Source organism: Sprattus sprattus (genome assembly GCF_963457725.1).
Source record: "Sprattus sprattus genome assembly, chromosome: 3".
NCBI classification, from domain to species: Eukaryota; Metazoa; Chordata; class Actinopteri; order Clupeiformes; family Clupeidae; genus Sprattus; species Sprattus sprattus.
In genome coordinates this window covers 5277216-5297775 of record NC_137922.1, presented here as the reverse complement: position 1 = coordinate 5297775, position 20560 = coordinate 5277216, and the positions used below count along the sequence as shown (strand labels likewise).

The 20560-nt window shown below is 44.5% G+C and overlaps 3 protein-coding genes across 4 annotated transcripts in view; all 3 read left to right on the top strand.

The window, feature by feature from the left end:
* Positions 1-5532, top strand: part of nck2b (NCK adaptor protein 2b) — a 56318-nt gene extending 50786 nt beyond the window's left edge. For both annotated transcript variants that reach the window (XM_080835818.1, XM_080835819.1), the window contains 2 exons: positions 2508-3301; positions 4130-5532. In XM_080835818.1, coding sequence (XP_080691944.1) covers positions 2508-3301; positions 4130-4324 — 989 coding nt within the window. In that variant the 3' untranslated portion in view covers positions 4325-5532. The remainder of the gene's footprint in view (positions 1-2507; positions 3302-4129) is intronic.
* A 1941-nt stretch (positions 5533-7473) lies between these two features.
* otos2 (otospiralin 2) lies at positions 7474-9398 on the top strand (the record flags this gene model as incomplete). Its single annotated transcript, XM_080833978.1, has 3 exons — positions 7474-7531; positions 8278-8301; positions 9217-9398. The coding sequence occupies 3 exons, from the start codon at positions 7474-7476 to the stop codon at positions 9396-9398; spliced, it is 264 nt and encodes an 87-aa protein (XP_080690104.1).
* Positions 9399-12906: 3508 nt separating this feature from the next.
* Positions 12907-17564, top strand: ecrg4b (ECRG4 augurin precursor b). The gene is made up of 4 exons (XM_080833959.1): positions 12907-13392; positions 13875-13922; positions 14371-14531; positions 17257-17564. Exons 1-4 carry the CDS (start codon positions 13323-13325, stop codon positions 17404-17406), a joined length of 429 nt encoding a protein of 142 aa, XP_080690085.1. The 5' UTR covers positions 12907-13322; the 3' UTR covers positions 17407-17564.
* The last annotated feature ends 2996 nt before the right edge of the window (positions 17565-20560 follow it).

Below are 20560 nucleotides of genomic sequence, written 5' to 3'. Positions count from 1 at the left end.
TCTCCTCTATCCTCCTCTCCTCTCCTCTATCCTCCTCTCCTCTCGTCTATCCTCCTCTCCTCTCCTCTATCTTCCTCTCCTCTCTCTTCCTCCCATATCTGCTCTATCCTCCTCTCCTCTCTCTTCATCCTCCTCTCCTCTCTCTTCCTCCCATATCTGCTCTATCCTCCTCTCGTCTCTCTTCCTCCCATATCTGCTCTATCCTCCTCTCCTCTCTCTTCATCCTCCTTTCGCCTCTCTTCCTCTCCTCTCTCTTCATCCTCCTCTCGTCTCTCTTCCTCCCCTATCTCCTCTATCCTCCTCTCCTCTCTCTTCATCCTCCTCTCGCCTCTCTTCCTCTCCTCTCTCTTCATCCTCCTCTCGTCTATCCTCCTCTCCTCTCTCTTCATCCTCCTCTCCTCTCTCTTCATCCTCCTCTCGTCTCTCTTCCTCTCCTCTCTCTTCATCCTCCTCTCGCCTCTCTTCCTCTCCTCTCTCTTCATCCTCCTCTCGTCTCTCTTCCTCCCCTATCTCCTCTATCCTCCTCTCCGCTCTCTTCATCCTCCTCTCGCCTCTCTTCCTCTCCTCTCTCTTCATCCTCCTCTCGTCTATCCTCCTCTCCTCTCTCTTCATCCTCCTCTCCTCTCTCTTCATCCTCCTCTCGTCTCTCTTCCTCTCCTCTCTCTTCATCCTCCTCTCGCCTCTCTTCCTCTCCTCTCTCTTCATCCTCCTCTCGTCTCTCTTCCTCCCCTATCTCCTCTATCCTCCTCTCCTCTCTCTTCATCCTCCTCTCGCCTCTCTTCCTCTCCTCTCTCTTCATCCTCTCGTCTATCCTCCTCTCCTCTCTCTTCATCCTCCTCTCCTCTCTCTTCATCCTCCTCTCGTCTCTCTTCCTCTCCTCTCTCTTCATCCTCCTCTCGCCTCTCTTCCTCTCCTCTCTCTTCATCCTCCTCTCGTCTCTCTTCCTCCCCTATCTCCTCTATCCTCCTCTCCTCTCTCTTCATCCTCCTCTCGCCTCTCTTCCTCTCCTCTCTCTTCATCCTCTCGTCTATCCTCCTCTCCTCTCTCTTCATCCTCCTCTCCTCTCTCTTCATCCTCCTCTCGTCTCTCTTCCTCCCATATCTCCTCCATCCTCCTCTCCTCTCTCTTCCTCCCATATCTCCTCCATCCTCCTCTCCTCTCTTCCTCCTACTCTCCTCTCTCTTCCTCCCATATCTCCTCCATCCTCCTCTCCTCTCTCTTCCTCCCATATCTCCTCTATCCTCCTCTCCTCTCTCTTCATCCTCCTCTCCTCTCTCTTCATCCTCCTCTCGTCTCTCTTCCTCTCCTCTCTCTTCATCCTCCTCTCGCCTCTCTTCCTCTCCTCTCTCTTCATCCTCCTCTCATCTCTCTTCCTCCCCTATCTCCTCTATCCTCCTCTCCTCTCTCTTCATCCTCCTCTCGCCTCTCTTCCTCTCCTCTCTCTTCATCCTCCTCTCATCTATCCTCCTCTCCTCTCTCTTCATCCTCCTCTCCTCTCTCTTCATCCTCCTCTCGTCTCTCTTCCTCCCATATCTCCTCCATCCTCCTCTCCTCTGTCTTCCTCCCATATCTCCTCCATCCTCCTCTCCTCTCTTCCTCCTCCTCTCCTCTCTCTTCCTCCCATATCTCCTCCATCCTCCTCTCCTCTCTCTTCCTCCCATATCTCCTCCATCCTCCTCTCCTCTCTCTCCATCCTCCTATCTTCTCTCTTCCTCCCATATCTGCTCCATCCTCCTCTCCTTTCTCTTCCTCCCCTATATGCTCTATCCTCCTATCTTCTCTCTTCCTCCCATATCTCCTCTATCCTCCTCTCCTCTCTCTTCCTCCCATATCTCCTCTATTCTCCTCTCCTCTCTCTTCCTCCTCCTCTCCTCTCTCTTCCTCCCATATCTCCTTCATCCTCCTCTCCTCTGAGTCGGATTGCTCTCCACTGAACTCAGATTGCAGCCTTGTGTTCACAATGTCTGTACACACTCTTCAAACTATATGCTGTAGCTCAGACCACCGTATACACTGCGTTCTACACTGTTATATTGCAACTGCTAATGGAACTATTTTGTAAGCTTGTATTACGGACCAAAGAATAGCCCCAGCCTGTGAAGGCCTCTTTTGTTTTGTGTGTGAGCAGCCCCTGACAGCCTAACTTTAAAGAAGCCGCACGGTGGTCTAAGCCAAGCAAGATAAACTAGCTAAAAGGCAGCAGCCTTGCAGACACCATTGACAGCGCAGATGGTAGCTATAAATGCTTGATAGCTTGAGAACTGATGTATTTGTGCTTAATGTATGCACAGCAATATTGTAAAAGTAAAAGCTGTAAAAGTAGTCCTTACATTTAGGTGACTACGTATAAACCACAACTATAGTGACAGAAACATACCTCAAGAGCAGAGCATTCATACTCTCTCTCTCAATCTATCTCTCTCTTTTTTTTCTCTCTCTCTCTCTCTCTCTCTCTCTCTCTTTCTCTCTCTCTCTCTCTCTCTCTCTCTTTATTGCTCCCTTCCTAGGCCTCGGGAAGACGAAGCGAAAGACGAGTGCCCGTGACACGTCCCCCACCCCGAGTACTGACGCAGAGTTCCCCTCGAACGGCAGCGGCAGTGGCAGCGGCACCGAGCGCATCTACGACCTCAACATCCCGGCGCTGGTGAAGTTCGCGTACGCGGCGGAGCGCGAGGACGAGCTGGCGCTGGTCAAGGGCACGCGCGTGCTGGTCATGGAGAAGTGCAGCGACGGCTGGTGGCGGGGCAGCTACGACGGGCAGGTGGGCTGGTTCCCCTCCAACTACGTGATGGAAGAGGGCGGCGAGGAGGCGTCCGGCGAGCCCCAGGCGGGGGTGGGGGTGGGGGGCTACCTGAGCCTGCAGCGGCAGCCTCCGAGGGCTGGGGGGCTCAGTAACGGCGAGCAGGAGGTGCTGGAGGTGCTGCACACCGTCCAGACGCTGTACCCCTTCAGCTCGGTGACGGACGAGGAGCTGAACTTCGAGAAGGGCGAGGTCATGGAGGTGGTGGAGAAGCCGGAGAATGACCCGGAGTGGTGGAAGTGCCGGAGCGTCCGCGGCCAGCTGGGCCTCGTGCCGAAGAACTACGTGATGGTCCTGAGCGACGGGCCGGCGCCGGGCAGCACCACCCTGCCGCGCCCAGCCGTGGGTGGAGGAGGCGGCACACAGACGGGCCCGGCTCGCACGGGGAAGTTCGCCGGGAAGGACTGGTACTACGGCAAGGTGACGCGGCATCAAGGGGAAAGGGTGCTCAACGAGAGGGGTGTGGAGGGCGACTTCCTGGTTCGAGACAGCGAGTCATCGGTGAGTACATGATCACCACTCCAGTCGTCTCTCCTTAAAGCACTGTAGACATGCTGGGTCTTTATTACAGAATAGACACAGGAGATAAATACTACTTCTACATCGATGCCTTCTTGTTGTATGTTTTACATATATAACCCACAGCTCAGATGCCCTCCTGTTGTATATTGTATATAGTATATAACACACAACTCAGATCCCCGGGAGTCTGCATTGTTTAGTATTAAATTGTAGATCATGTATTTGCATGCACATCATCCAGTATGCAGACAGCCCTGTGAAAGAATGTTATTTACAAACTGAATTCATAGTTAGTTTTAGATTCTGAAATGAAATGATGATGAAATGGCTGCTGTGGCTGGCTGGGAATGGTCTCTCCCCAGATGCACATAATGACCATAAAATAATTAAAATATTTATACTTATTTGGGGGCTTTCATATTGGTATTACACAAACCCACAAGATGATTTGAATTTACTCTACTCTATAATTGGAGATGATTGAATGCATCAAATTAAAATGGTGTCACACTTTATTGTTTCTTGAAAATTAATGTGTTTACCAGTTACACTGCTCTCTCTTGGAGGCTGTTTGTTTCATATCTAATCGAAACTTCTTTTCATCTTTGTTTTCCAACCCCCCCCCCCCCCCCCCCACCCCCCTCCCCCCCCTCTTTCCACCCATCTGCTTCTCGCTCGTTACCACCTCAAACCTGTCCACCCCTCTTCTCTTGGCTTATTACCCCTCTCCTCCTCTCTCCTTTATGTCCTCCCTTCATGTCCTCTCCTCTGTGTCCCTCTCTGCCCTCTCTCTCTGTCCTCCCCCAGCCCAGTGACTTCTCCGTGTCCCTGAAGGCGGCGGGGAAGAACAAGCACTTTAAGGTGCAGCTGTGTGAGGGCGTGTACTGCATCGGCCAGCGCCGCTTCAAGAACATGGACGAGCTGGTGGAGCACTACAAGAAGGCACCCATATTCACCAGCGAGCAAGGGGACAAGCTCTACCTGGTCAAACCTCTGCTGTGACACACACACACACACACACACACACTAACACACACACACAATCTTACCCGTACACGCACTCACCAACCCTGCCTGAAAGCAAGCTTCAGGACTGGACTCTACAGAGCAATGTCTTGTTTTCATGTCCTTCTGTACGGCTAAAAGCAACGGTTCCGAGAAATAAAGACCCTTTTACCACATATAGCAGCGAATTGAGGACATTCAGCAAGAACCATGAGTCAAGCAAGAACCAATCTTTACGAGCCAAATGTGAAGACCTGGTGACCTGGTGAAGATTGTCATGGTTATAAGCAGGACTGCTGGTTCACATCTTTATTTAAAGAGCGCCTCGGCCAGGTTTTCATCGTTTTGTTTTGTTTTTTTGTCTTAAAGTGTATCCTTCCCAGGGTTTGTTTGTGGAGAAGGTTTATGAAAAGAGAAACTTGCCTTCACCAAGTGACCATAGTAAGCTCTCACTCATTGCCTTGGCTGCTGGCGCCACCTGTCTGTGGTTCCTCCTGCGCGCTGGAACATTCTGAGAGGGCCCAGTCTGACAGCACTTCCATTCTGGAAACTTCCATGTCAATAACTGTTGTGAGTATAGCTGTTCAGGACCAGAGGGAGATGTAAGGGGGGGGAAACACTTTTATTTCAACATAAGCAGGACAAATTTGCTCTGTTTGCGGTTTGTTGTGTCCAGACCCGCTAAAAGCTTCTGGAAGAGCTTTACCAACACTCTGTGATCTGTGAATAAGCAGAACTATTTGAGTATGAACACTTTTCAACCAAATACACAGGTATTTTTACAGGCTATTTGAGCTGTGCCAGCTGGGATGGTGCTGAGCACGCATCTGAGAGCGAGACGTCTCAGGAAGTGGACCCATCCTCTACGTCCGTCACAATCGGAGGGAAGAACAAGAGTGCCCTCCGGTGGCCAAAAATGGAAGTGACAAGGGAAGCCAGTTTCAGTTTTCAGTTGAATGTGGATGTCCAACCAAATGTGCCACCCTTGTAACTGCTCATGTGTCCCCTTCCTCTCCCTAACACACCCCACACTTTCATATTTACTGTTCTAAATCATCAAGTCAGAGTTGTAGTGTATGTATCTATCTATGGCCACTGATAAAAAGCATAAATATACATATAAACACAGACACAAACACTATGTTTACCAGTAAGACTCAACATATGATTTCCCACCTCTCCTTTTTGATATGTCAGAATGTTATTGAGCGTCGTTATTTAAGAGTTTTCATCTGTATGTCTATTTAAAAAGAAGAAATATGGTACATATATAATTTAGTTCCAGACGTATAGAACTGTACAAATACAGTGTGGTTAGAATTGAGATACATTTGTTCGATTAAAGATTTTTTGAAAAAAATTTGAATTCTGTTTGAATCCTGAAAGGCTCAACAATACCATGTTTTTGAAAAAAACAGCATTTGGTCAGTTAAGTGATGTTTGATGTTTTTACTGGTCCAGAACAAGTAAAGCTGAAGTATGGTTTGTCTCAAACCTGTGAGGGAATATAATTATTCCTGACCTTAAAGTGTATGTAGTGTAATATTGTTGTAATAGTGTAATAGTTTCTCTAGTGTGCATGATATGCTGCATTAATGTTGCTAAGACATTGCTGGCAGTGGTGCAGAGATTCATTGACACTCCAGTAGGTGGTGCTGTTTAGATAATGGTACCATTCAGTTGCACCGCTCCATTGCTTACAAAAACACTCAGGTCTGCCACCTCCCTTGATAAGTCACCATGAAAATGCCTCTGTAATTGTCCTGTGGTACATTACTGATACAGTGAGATCAGTCTTGCTCTGTTTGCTCTGGTTGTTCCCACCATTACAGTGATCACTGGATTAACCCACCCGAAGGCTTAATCCAGGGCTAGTCACACTGTCTGCCAGCCAGCAGATGAGGCAGACAGAGGGACTTTCAGGTTCCCTGGCTGGGAAAGAAAGGCGCTGGGTATCAGTGCACTGTGTGGGTTCATCTCAGGGTGAATGGTGGGGGGTGGGGGGAGGCTTGTGGGGATGGGAGGTTATGTTTTGGGACCCCTCTGTTATGTGTAAATACTGTTTGAAAAGTGTGAAACTATGCTATAGCCTAAAAGAAGCTTTTTGTTCTTGTGTAAAAGGCTTTTGACTTTGCATGTTTGAAGTGACACTAATTGTCCCTTACTACAGTAAATGTGCCATGTTAATGTGTGTATCTCAGTTCTCCAACACATGCATCACCGAAACTTGTGAGATGCACTGTCTGTGTGTTTTGTGTGTTGACGTTTTGGCACAAGGCGTCCCGTACAAAGACACTCCTGCTAACAGGAGTTCTCAAGGTTGACTTGGGCCAAAACTTAAGGGCTCTAGATTTCACCTTCTTATAAGAATCACTACAGGCTTGAGACTGAGCTATTCATATGACATGTAGACATGTAAGATAGATAGATAGATAGATAGATAGATATTTGTAAATAATGTGTTGGTAATGTATTGAAATTATTACTCTCTGTATGAGTTCTAAACCATTCCTGACCATTGTTTTTGGTGTGGAGTGTCTAGTGTGTGTGTGGAGTGTCGTGTGTGTGTGTGTGTGTGTGTGTGTGTGTGTGTGTGTGTGTGTGTGTGTGTGTGTGTGTGTCTGTCTGTCTAGTGCAAAGGGAGAAGATGTGACTGTAAGGTTCCTCCTGTGCTGCAGGTTCCCATAGGTTCCCACGGCCCAGTCAGCCCACAGCTGCTCCCAGACTTCTAAGGTCTCCGTGCCACAAAGGTGCTCTTTGAGAGCGCTGGTATGCCTTCTGAAGGTGTGAGAAGTAGAGTGGATGTTGGAAAGAGACGGTAGGGTCAGAGATGGGAGCCAACCCATGGGGGCATGCATGGGAAAGGCAAACAGCGCAGCGCGGGGAGCACCAGGCCAGACACATACATACACACACACACACACCTGCTCTCTGCCCAGACAGGACGCTACGCAGGACATCAGGACAGCCTCTGTGTATGTATGGCACTGGAAAACCTTTGCTTTGTGGTGCGCCTCATTTCTGTGGTGTTAGGTGCCGTGACTGGATATTCCTTTGGTAGTTTGACAAGATGAAGCCTGGTTATGTGTTTTGCTAATTGACTTTTCTTTCCTGGTCAGTTGTGGTAGTTTGTGAGAGAGAACATCATGCCTCGGCTCAGCCTGCTGCTCTGCACGGTCCTGCTGGGATACCTCTGGCTCACAGGTAAGGCACTCACATGGCATGAAATGTGGGAAAGTTCCTCCACACATTCCTGCTTGGAATTCTACAGAAATTGTGCCACTCATTTTTTTTTTCTTCTTCTGGTAAACAACCCATGTAAACACATTAGTTGAGGTGAGACAGAAGACGACACTTCAAGATGAAACCTGTACAAACGCGTATAAATTGCAAGCCTTTTATTTGGTGACAGACAAAATCAATCTCCCTTAACACCAAAGGGCATTTGTCAGATTCCAGATCTCCAAATAGCTTGACACTGCTGGTGGTGCTGTGTCAGCCCTGAGAGATTTAGGGGTTATGTCCCGCCGCTTTGATGGTCTTACTGCGACTGCTTTGGTATCTCTCACCGGGAGAGGGACATGCCTACGCTGTAAACTTAAGGATCTTTCCCAAGCTACCCCTAAGGACTATCAAGCTGATGTCATCTTCCTCTGCCTTTTTACAAAGGCACTGTGTCAATGGCTGGCTATTTCTCTGTGTCAGGAAACAGCGGTGGACTGGAAATGAGGTTCAGATTCTGTTATTGTCTTTTTTAAGTTGTGATAGAGAGAAAGGGCCTAAACATTGAAGTTGTTTTTCTTGTTCGACCAATAAAAGGTGTGCCTCGGAGAGAGGTCATGATGTTGATAGTTACACTTGCGCTTTCAGTGAATTTCAATCATGACTGTCAATGTTGAGGAAAATGTCAAAAGGAACTGATTTAACCCCTGTCACAATTTTTTCCGCAGAGGTAAAGTGCAGCGAGGAATCGGGTGAGTAATATCTTCTTTGAATTGGCTTTCCATCACTGCAGAAGTCATGTGTAGCATACATTCATATATATGTGTGTGTGTGTGTATAAACAGTATGTATATATATGTATATATAAATATATATATATATATAGTAATATAATGTATATGGCGGTTGACCATAGGTCTGCTGGAAGATGCCTGTGCATGTGTGCGTGCGTGCTTGCGTGCGTGCTGTGTCTGTGTCTGTGTCTGTGTCTGTGTGTGTGTGTGTGTGTGTGTGTGTGTGTGTGTGTGTGTGTGTGTGTGGTGTGTGTGTGTGTGTGTGGTGTGTGTGTGTGTGGTGTGTGTGTGTGTGGTGTGTGTGTGTGTGTGTGTGTGTGTGTGTGTGTGTGTGTTTTGTGTGTAGTTTGTGTGCCCAGTGGGCTATAACATGAACAGAAGAGAGTAGAGCATTTCAACTGCCAGTTGAGGAACAAGCTTCAAACTGCCTCCAAACTCACAGTCACACTGTGTGTGTGTGTGTGTGTGTGTGTGTGTGTGTGTGTGTGTGTGTGTGTGCGTGTGTGTGTGTGTGCCTCCAAACTCACAGTCACACTGAAGCTTTCAAAAGTTCAAAGCTGAACGTCCTCATATGCCCTTAATGGGCTCTCACTCAACATGCATAGCCAGCATGCATCCTCAGTAAAGTCAAGAACAACACTAATAAAACACATTTGCATATTGTAATGCCTTCCAGTGCCAGAAAAGTTCTGGGTGTTGTCGACTCTTCTAACATAAATAATAATTGCATTTTTAACTTCATAAAATGTTGGTGTATTTTGCAGACTTCATGTAGAAAATGTAAACAAACTAATCTAAGGCACAGCTAAGAAAAAACATCCATTAGCCTCTGATTGGCTGCCTTGGTTCTGACACGTCTCTCTCCCTGTGCAGGTGTGCGGGAGACCCACAGCGTGCCCAACTGGGCCCTCACCTCCTCGGACTTCTTCGGTTGGGTGGAGGAGCTGCGTGCCAGCGGTGGCTATGAGAAGATCCAGGATCTGGCCAGAACCTTCTGGGCTCACTTCCCCTCCGCCAGCCGCCTGGGCTACGACCCCCCGACCTCCGAGGAGTAGGACCACAGGCCCCAGCGTTCAGGGCTGCTCCTCTCAGGGCTGCTCCACTCTACTGGACCCCCAAAGACTGTGACAAGTTCTGGAGATAGGGCCCTAATGGATGGTGACCATTTGGAGATATTTTGGTCGGTGAAAATGAATAGAGAAACTTAACTACAACAGAGGTGCTGTGTTTTAATAAAAACATGTTCAAACATTATACAATTTATATGTCGTGTCTTACCCTTTGTCAACACTACATGAATGGCAATAATGCCCTTCGTCTGAAACCTGACTCACTAATGTATCATAGTCAGGTTGGAGAGATTATTCTGATACAACTGCATAATGCAGTGACAGAGATTTCAATGAAAGCATATTAAAGGTATGCATAGGGGAGAGTGAATTAAGATCAGCCCTGTGGTCAAAGGAATATGAGGCAGAAATCAAACTAATGGATACAACACATCAGGATGTGTGCAATCAATTGGACCCTTAACAGTGTGCCTTACTCACATAGATATTAACATATGGGCTCAACTTGCCCCATATTAGGGGTTAATTGAGCCATCTGAAGAAACAGTTATCAACTATTGCACTCACCAGATTTTAAAGTATAATTCTAAATATTATTATAACATTAAAACATTACAACTGATTTGTCTACAGTTTTTACACCTGAAGATGGTTTGCCAATACATACGGAAATTGCTATTCAAAATGGCAAAACAAGAGATATGCTTCTATGTCATCCACAATGAGGTCAGCAAAAACTACATCTAGAAGCAATGGAGCCCTGATCTATTTTTTTTATGTGATTATGTGGCATGACCGCTGTTGCATCTCAAATATATAATATAATGTTAGTTATTCATTGTTAGTATTGTACTTAACACTAAAAGGTCTATATCCCTCGTCCGGGATATTTTTATTTTTGAGTTTTCGTCTTAGAGACATAAAAAGAACAACCACGGAAACATTGAACCCTTTTCTAATATTATTGCTGAGGTCTTCTAGAATAGAATCATATATTCCATTTGTGCATCAATGTTTTTAGTTAAGCAAAATGTACAAAAACATCAAGGCATGTCAGACAACTTAGAAAAGTCTAAAAGGCCTTGGACCTTAGAGTGTTAACTTTGTCTAAACATAAGGGGGTAAGATGAGCCAAGTTGAACCTACCCCTAAGGATCTGGACCAGACACAGGTGCTGGGTCAACTTCTCCACTGGCTCACCTTACCCCACTCTCCCCTACAGATAGATGAAATTTACACAAATAAGATCGCCTGTCTTATCCAGAAGACGAATGGATGGTTTTGTGTCTTATTTCAACTAGCTTTTCAAGTATGTGCAAGTATTCCTGTCCTGTAGCAGTGTATAAGCCTTCAGACTGGTTTCGCACTCTTTGAGATGCAGTTCACAGGCGTGTCCCACCCTTAAAATGGAATGTGCTCTAGCCTAAGGCCTTCAGAATCTCTCCCTTATCTTGTACATGCTGTGTGTGTGTGTGTGTGTGTGTGTGTGTGTGTGTGTGTGTGTGTGTGTGTGTGTGTGTGTGTGTGTGTGTGTGTGTGTGTGTGTGTGTGTGTGTGTGTCTTGTACATGCTCTGTGTGTGTGTGTGTGTGTGTGTGTGTGTGTGTGTGTGTGTGTGTGTGTGTGTGTGTGTTTTGTACATGCTCTCTGATAAGAACATGTGTCACTTCAGGGAGGAGATGGCAGAGGCTGGCTCCATTTGTGTGAGAGAACATGGTGACTTTTTAAAAAAACAAATTCCCCTATGGCTACTGGTCAGACCTTTCCTTTGGTATGTCCACACAGAATCCCACTGTTGACCCTTACATTGACAACAGTGCAGGTGGCAAGGAATAAAAGACTGCCAGTAGTAACCAGCATCCTTGTGTTTGCCATGGTTAAAAGGCATCGTTTTTGAGAGTGGATTTGAGTTATCTTCCTATTTGTTTCTTTTTAACTCAATACACACAGAGCTGGTACCCCAGTGTGGTTTTGTGATTTTAATATTTTTAATATTTTCTGCTCATGGAGAAAAGCACACTGGCGTACTCTTGCTAACAAGGTAAAGAGAAATAATAATTCAGCTAAAAAAACGTGGGCATAAATATGCATGAATGTTCCAGTACACAACATGCTGTGCTTGACAGTTGTACTAAATGACAAACATATGGTGTTTCTATCTGAGAGGGAAATCTGATATCCATCGTGGCTAATAGGGTTAGAGAGAACATCATTAGTGTGAATTGATGGACAGCATGAAATTAATACCAACAAATATTTCTTAAATCAGTAACTGGTGTCATTTTGCCCTGAAGAAACAGTAAGTTTTATCTTTGAAAAAAACTACCAAAAGTAACTTGGCAAAGACAGAACACATCAAAACACACGTACTGCACATTATCACTTCCAAGTAATGCTGCTTGGTTCTGCTTGGTTTAAAAATGAATTCATGACTGATTTAAAATATAATCAATCTTAGTAATGTAACATCATACTGTGCGCTCGCTGATAAGCATCCATTACATGTACAGCATAGCATAGTGTTTTTTTCTGTCCGCTCCAACTCCATAGAGAGGAAGCCATCTATCCCATGATAATAGTTCACTGGCACGCTACATACTAGCTAAATATGATCTTTGGTCCTTGTTGCAGAGCAGCCTTTTCACATGCTCAGTTACGTGGTCCCATACGAGAAACTCTCCCATATACGACATACATCTAGCTGTATACTGCACAGCACAGCGCACCAATCTGCGGTTTTCTGGGAAATGGAGTTCAGGACAGTAACCTTCCTAGATTACCATCCTTTTACACGATGCTGTAGGCATGCCTTATGGAGTTTTCAGTAGAGGCAGGAAATTGAGTTAACAGAGGGGAAAGTGGTTGGAGGGGTTGCATGTTTATTGCATACTGAGAAACATCTGTCTCCCTCTTCCCCCAAGATGTTTGCTCCTTCTGTCTAGCAAGGGGCTTCCTCTTATGCAAGAGTAGCAACTTGACAAAACAACCCCAAGATGTGTCCCATGAATACTACTGAGAACTTCATGGATTTGGAATACTTAAGTGCTCTTTTTCTTTCATATAATGACATAAAATATTGCATTTATCTGTTATTGGTCATGTGTTCTTAGATAGATATGTGGTGAACACATTTATGCTTGACAAATGTGTTTTTAAAAATGAAATAACTAAATGCTTTGTTCAAATCGTAGTTTAGGGTGATACAATTAGATTATACATGCGGTAGTTTTGTAGAGAATGGATAATGCATATGTCATATTTCACAAATGTTATAGATGTTGTTTCCCTTTAAATCAGATGCCAAATGCAGGGTCTGTCATACATTTGTTCGGCAGGGGACACATGCATCAGAAAACTTTTACTCCATTTAACTAATTTAATTTTGATTCATCTTTTGGATCATTGAAGAATTAGGATTATGTTCATCTTCTGAATATTTATCTTTTTATGATTCCAGATTCCAGTAATACTGATGCAGTGCATGTCTCAGCAGGGATCTCCACAGTTCCTCTAACACCCACAGTTGTTTTCACCTGGAAAAGAACTGTTCATAATTGAATACATTCAAAAGCCTCATGGGTTTGGACATGCTCTGTGAGGTGTGAGTGTCTGAGGATGGAGAATTCTGAGGGGGGGAAAAGTACTGAGAAGGTCTGCGGTGGCAGACAAACACTGGAGTCGCTCACTGGCCAAGGTTTGGTTTGGGAGCGGCACAGAGCGCCTCTGTGAGAGTGGCGGCAGGTTTACCGCATTCCTTCGCGGGAACAAGCAAGTTTTCTGGGGAGGAATGTTTGCCTGACTGCCCCAGGTCTGCCCCTTCCTCCCCAGTCTCACCAGAAGACCCTGCACAGTGACAACACACACATCCACACACACACACACACACTCGTACACATTCTATGCATCAGTCATGGCTCTCCACCGTCTCCTCACGCAGCTCCTTCTGCTCAGCGTGCTCCTGTCCGTGTGCAGACCCTCAGGTGAGTCTCTGAATGCGGCTCTGCTCCATCGCCACCTCTCCCCCTCTCCACCTCTCCCCCTCTCTGCACGACAAGGTTAGCTTTAGCGCTCGCCTTCCTGTCGCTCTCCATCTGTACAAGAAGAAGAGGCTCATGTCTTGCCATTGATTGGGACCTTTTTCATTCTTTTGCTTTGGCACTCAGTTTGACCTTTTGAGAAAGTGCAGTTTTTTGATGTCAATTTGTAAAGGGGTGAGTTTCTCTATTATAAAGTGAAGGGTGAATAATTGCGAGGGAGGGTTCATGAAAGAGATGGCTCAGAGAGCAACAAGTCGAGGTGTCAGCTGCTCTCATCGATCAGTCAGCAGAGCTTTGTGTAGACCTTTGTCAAGCCAGACCAATTTTTTGCAATTTAACGGTGTTTATATAAGAATGGTCGTCCCTGTGTGATTAAACTTTGATCCGTAAATGGATGAAATCTGTATTTTACAATTCTTTCACAGACAGTTCCAGTGAGAGCCCATTAAAAAGACTTCTGAAGAAGCGAGATGGTAGGCACTGTGTATAATTATATATTCTATCATATTTTATATAAAAGGTGTAATTAAGAATACAATAGCAATTAAAACCTTTTCTTTCCAAGTTTGTATGATTCATGCAATGAAAAGGAAAACTTTAATGGTGTAAGTGTTTAAATACAGCCTCCTATGCTCGTCATCTATGTGCTGACCTTGGTCCAGACAGTTTGATTGATTAGTGGCCGTGTCATTGAGAGACCATCATTATTATTAATGAGAATTATCATTGATAAAGGAGTGTGGCAGTGGCCCTGGGCCCTAGCTAGGTGTCACCATCACTTTGTCTTGCTGTCAGCACGGGATCACTCAGCAGAGAGCGGCCCCAGGAGGCAGCCTTGTGTGTCTGACAGCCACGGCTGCTGTGGCGAGGTCTGTCTGCCTGAGGTCAGGTCATGTGTATGTACATCACTCTCACCTTCAGTTGCAGAGCAGCCAAAGGTCCCATCCGTAGCAGTGGCCCCAGCCAAGGCCAAAGAGTTCCTGGCATCACTACGGAGGACCAAGAGGAACATCTGGGACCGCAGCAGGCCAGACGTGCAGCAGTGGATCATGCAGTTTATGTACATGGGCTACGATGAAGCAGTGAGTTATGGGCTACGATGAAGCAGTGAGTTATGGGCTACGATGAAGCAGTGAGTTATGTACATGGGCTACGATGAAGCAGTGAGTTATGGGCTACGATGAAGCAGTGAGTTATGTACATGGGCTACGATTAAGCAGTGAGTTATGTACATGGGCTACGATTAAGCAGTGAGTTATGTACATGGGCTACGATGAAGCAGTGAGTTATGTACATGGGCTACGATTAAGCAGTGAGTTATGTACATGGGCTATGACGAAGCAGTGAGTTATGGGCTACGATGAAGCAGTGAGTTATGGGCTACAATGAAGCAGTGAGTTATGGGCTACGATGAAGCAGTGAGTTATGGGCTATGATGAAGCACTGAGTTATGGGCTACGATGAAGCAGTGAGTTATGGGCTACGATGAAGCAGTGAGTTATGGGCTATGATGAAGCAGTGAGTTATGGGCTACGAAGAAGCAGTGAGTTATGGGCTATGACGAAGCAGTGAGTTATGGGCTACGATGAAGCAGTGAGTTATGTACATGGGCTATGATGAAGCAGTGAGTTATGGGCTATGATGAAGCAGTGAGTTATGGGCTACGATGAAGCAGTGAGTTATGGGCTACGATGAAGCAGTGAGTTATGGGCTACGATGAAGCAGTGAGTTATGGGCTACGATGAAGCAGTGAGTTATGGGCTATGATGAAGCAGTGAGTTATGGGCTATGATGAAGCAGTGAGTTATGGGCTATGATGAAGCAGTGAGTTATGGGCTACGATGAAGCAGTGAGTTATGTACATGGGCTACGATGAAGCACCGAGTTATGTACATGGGCTACGATGAAGCACTGAGTTATGTACAGTACATGGGCTACGATAAAGCAGTAGGTTTGCTGGTTTATCCCACTATTTGCCTTCATTTTTACACAGCTTAACTTTACATTGAACCCTAAAGTCGGAAAATGTACAAAAATGGTTTAACCGTTTAGCATGCATCACTCCATAGCATGAAATCATCCAAAAATCAACTCTCATCTAGTCACTTCTGCTAAAGGCTTCATTAAAATTGTGAGAAGAGAGTCAGGTGGCGTTGTCATCAAGTTGATTACGTTGAGTTAATGCTGGGGTTATTCTTAAACTGACAGCGTTGTCGTGGCGATGTGATGAGGGGCGAACTGACAGCTTGGATAGGTCGAAGTGTGTAATTATTTTAATGGCCATATATCTGAGTCCTTCTGGGGCTGCAGATGGGCCCACGCTAGATGTTATTTTGACCTCACTTCCTGTGACAGTGACCCCATGTCACATTCCTCCTTCATCTATAATCATTATGACCAACTCTGCACCAGTGCTGGCGGTCATATGATTTTTTTTAAGTGTTTTTCTTCTACTTCTTCTTCTTCTTCTTCTTTTTTTTTCTTCTTTTGCTTCTTCCTCTTCTTCTGCTGCTTTTTATTCACCAATCATTGGTTGCCGATATCATATACACTTACGCTTCACCAATCCTCAGGAAACGTTATAGGTTGTAGCCAAACATGTCTGATAAGGAATAGAAGGTTTGTGTCCCTAGGTGTGCATTTCCCTTCATGCTAGCGCCCCCTAAAGTGGGGTAGGTTTCAAAGCTTTGGACAATAGCTCCAAAACCATTTAGCCAAAAATGATCAACTTTCTATGGCTAGCTGGCCTGTAGAAGTGGCATCACCCTAGCTCATCACAATTCATTTGTGGAGCGGCACCACCTAGTAAATAATGTTCACAGCAAAACATCTAGTACTTTACTTGCCAATATCAAGATGTAAAGGGTCAAACTTCACGAAATTTGAGACCCTACCCCACTACCACAATCTTTGGATGCCCGCCCAATTTCTTGATATTTTTGTCGTAGGGGTATTGCAATTGACACAGTTCACATCTCAAGAACTGCTTAGGATAAAAAAAATATTTAATTAGGTATGCCAACATTTAGTTACATTTGCGCACATCTCCTAATGCTCAATTTGGCTCAGTCAACAAAATGGCTACCAGTGGCTAATCAAATCAAATCAGCAGACAATACATGCCAGTATGAACGGCCATCTTATGGAATTGTGTGGGCTTGTTCATAATAGCATATAGAAGTTGTTTCAAACAAATCAACTATTAGATGACGCTACATCAAGCTTTTGTTCAACGCTTTCGTCTGTCGGTTTGATATGGTTTTGTTTATCTTCCAAATAAATTCTGTCTTCCTTATGTAACATTTACAAATTGTCCTCTTTCACCTTTTGAAGCGATCACATCAATTCACTCAATCTTCTGCTACTATCCTGTTCTAAACGTCTATACGTTGCATTTCCTGCACATTTGGTACTCTTCATATGCTGAATGTTACTCACAGGTACTGCTTCACACTCTATCAATGGACTGCCACCACATGCACAAACTATGCAAATATCTTTACTTAATTCTTGCTCATTTTCTCACTTTTGCGGCAGTCATATTACTAGTTTTGCACACAGACCTGCCTGGCTGACTGCAAATTTGCCAATGTGATTAAGGGTATTCGCCCTTTGATATTTGCATTGTTACTGCTTGAAATATTGAGTTGGTTTATCCCTCTTGAATAAGAGCCTAAATGACTGGAGGGCATCTCCATTACCAGTTTATAAAACTGTTTATAAGTTAAATTGTAAACAGTTATAAACAGTTTATAAACAGTTTATAAGTTAAATTGTACCAACACGTGTATTCTCTTCACTCCTCAGAGGCTTGAGACGGACCTCTCTTACTGGATGGACCGCTCCAGATCCACAGACCACACCCAGCAGCACCATTATGATGAGAACTCCCCAACAGGACACCATGACCCCGGCTCATACAGACACGGCGCCGATGTCAATTATGACTATTATTAATCCAGCTGAGGTTCCAGCCCAAGGGGGGAGTCCACAGCGGTGCCCCTCAGTGGCACCCCCATCGAGACACAGTCAAAGATGCGGTTGCCCAAGTTAATCTATCCAGCCTGTTGCTACTGCGCTGTACTCATGACATAAATGACATAATCCAATCTAACAGATCCCAGTCTGGCTTGGGGCTTAGAGCTTCTTCTTTAACTGTACTGTATGAGCAAATGCATGTAATGGAATAATAATAGCACGCTAAAGTTAAAGAATAGACCAGAGGCAGAGTCAGTTTCAGTTGGCTTGTATTGCAGCATGGAGACCCCTCTCGCTGTTGGTTCAAGAACGGTCTAACCTGATGCAGTATGCTATCAGGTTTTATACAAAGAGAAGGGGGGTGGGATCCATTGAGAGGGTCACCTATGGGGGAATGGGGATGCCAGGACACAAGGCCTCTAGCAGGAAGAGGGGGGGGGGAGGGTCACATGTCATTTGCATTGGATCTCAGTGAGAGACAGACGTAGTATACGTTCAGAGTGAGTTGTGGATACAGAGAAGTACATCTTTACCTATAATAATAACAATAATTCCAGTTCCATCACATGCTGGCGAGCATACAGTATATTCCACACACGACTGAAGGTATTAAAGTGGTGTGCTCACTAAACTGCACTCTTTTGGTATTTTTTTTTACTTTTTGAAGTTTATGTTTGTGATTTTGCTTCACTTTACTATATTTAGTCCAATCCAAAGTCCGGTTCACGGAGGATTACCCTGTTGGACACATTTAAGGTGATGCAGTAAAATGACACAATCTTGCCCCAAATCCCATCCACACATGAGACCTGGACTACTGCTCTCTACATGGCCACCATAAACATGCCGTCATTCTACCATACAGAAACAAGCAGCACTGAGAGAGAACGGGAAGAGAGATGTTCTTCCACAGATCAAAATGACCCCACACTCCCTGGGACATTAGTTTGTATGGGTATGTTTATTTGTTGTATTCATAAAAGAAAAGCATGAGACACAAAAACCAAGTGGGCCCTAATTCCATCGGGCAACAATTTGTGAGCTACATGTGTGACCTAATGACAGTCGCAAGTGGTGCCACATCAAAGGAAGGAGTTGAGAAGAATTGTTATTGGCATCTAAGCACTCCTAGGACCTTAGAGTAGTGTGGACCCTTTGTTTGACATGTGAAACAGCACATTCATGTGTGGGTGTGCTGTTGAATGTGTGTCTTTTGAGCCAATCATATCAACAGGAATTGACATATGCTGTGATGACAAGCCACGTATCATGTTAGAAAGGTATCTCAACTTGAAAAAAGCCTAGCACAGTTCAAACCACCAAAGTGTAGATCATTGCCGTGCTCTCCACTGTATTTAATACACAGGCCTAAGGGCCTATTAGACATGCATGAAAACAAACTACATAAGACATTAGCAGGGTGCGATTTGTCCAAAAACCAGAGGGGGGGATGTTTTTTTTTTTTTTTTATATCATGAAAAAAAAAAACAAGCAATACATAGCCTAATTCTCTTCATATACATGCATCATATATGTCTATGATATGATAATCGCTGCTAGACGCTCAGTTCTTGTGCTCCCTTGCATTCACGTTGAAATACTGAAACCGAAACTGAAACTTTGAAACTGAAACTTTGAAACTGAAACGCAACTGTTTTGGACAGAACTCGCTAATTCAGTGAACAAAAAAAAACAGAGGGGGGGTAAATCCCCACCATCCCCCCCGGCAAATCGCACCCTGGACATTAGGGACATAATTTCTCTAGAATATAGTGGAGATGTAAATGAAGAGGTAGGGAGGGGTAGCCTCATTTCTCTAAGGGAAAAAACTCATGAGGTTTTTGGTTTATCAATGGATAATCCAAAAACATCAAGGTCAAAGGAAATGATAAAAAAATATATATTTGAATGGAAAAACAGTCCCAGCCAAACGCCAACAGAGTGAAAAGTAGTGATCGCACAAGGACAATTGTTTTGAATTGAGTGAGGCGATAATTTGATATTTTCGGAAAACATCCATAAAACTGAGTAAAAGTAATTACTATTTAATGTCCAAAGTGAATGATAGGCCACTGAATTGTTGTATGTGTGGTGTTGAGCGCAGTGGCATAGCCGACATAGCCATTTGGAAACATATTGTGCTGGATCAATTTAGTTAGTGGTCAATGTTATGGGGTCAAACCGTGTATAGATTCGATTAGATGCACCAGCCAGTCGTTGTAAACCCAGATGGAGGTTACATTTCAAAGAAAGAATTGGCAGAACGCCTTCCTCAAAACAGTTTCCATGCAACACCCTGGAAATGAGGCGTCAGTCCGCCCTCTAAGGTACTTAGGTGGGTGCACATGTTATATTAAATGACCAAATTAATGTTCTGTAGTAATCAAACTAGCTATAAGCGAAGCCCCTCTTTGTTGCACGTAAGAAACCGCGGTGCGCATCTATCAAATTAGGTCCCAGTGTTTGTATAATATTTCAATGCGCATAATTCTGGATTTACTGAATAGATTAGCCTAACATTATTTGAACGAATATAAATGATACAAAGAAAGATGTATCTGCAGGGACCACTGAGGGCTTTGAGGAGGGCATGAAATGGATAATTAATGGGAAACATTTCAAGCAGAATTCCATGAAGGTCATCATATGAATGAATGCATGCCAAGAATGTATAGTTTCGACTGCTCTGTGAGGGTTTTTTCTGGGTAACTTTCCCCGAGTTGCATAATTGCATTTTCAAGCTAGAAAGAAACTGATGTTGAGGTAATGAGGACAATGGAGACATACTTCTCAACATCTGTGAACATACTGGGGAGGGCAGACAAGTCTGAAGTTCTTCGTGCAAGCAAAGAAAGGTAGAAAAAAAGAAGTTTGTTCATCACTTATAATTGGTTTCTAGAGGCTTCCCTGTAACACCAGTAATTATCTGGAGTTATATGAAACATCACAGTGAAACAATGTTTTATATTATAGGCACTCATGATTTCCATCAATAAGCAAAAACATCCAAGTAGAAAAAATAAAAGGTCTGACCCAAAACGAATTTTCCTCACATCATCGAGGACATTTATTTTCATCAGGTAAAATGTCATCTATTGCTAATGTCCTGTTAAATGTCATACCTATCTCTTCA

Excerpts from the sequence above, each read along its gene's own strand:
- ecrg4b (XM_080833959.1), top strand. The coding sequence starts at position 13,323 with ATGGCTCTCCACCGTCTCCTCACGCAGCTCCTTCTGCTCAGCGTGCTC. Across the intron at positions 13,393-13,874 it reads GTCCGTGTGCAGACCCTCAG|ACAGTTCCAGTGAGAGCCCA; the intron begins GTGAGTCTCTGA and ends ATTCTTTCACAG. Across the intron at positions 13,923-14,370 it reads ACTTCTGAAGAAGCGAGATG|TTGCAGAGCAGCCAAAGGTC; the intron begins GTAGGCACTGTG and ends TCTCACCTTCAG.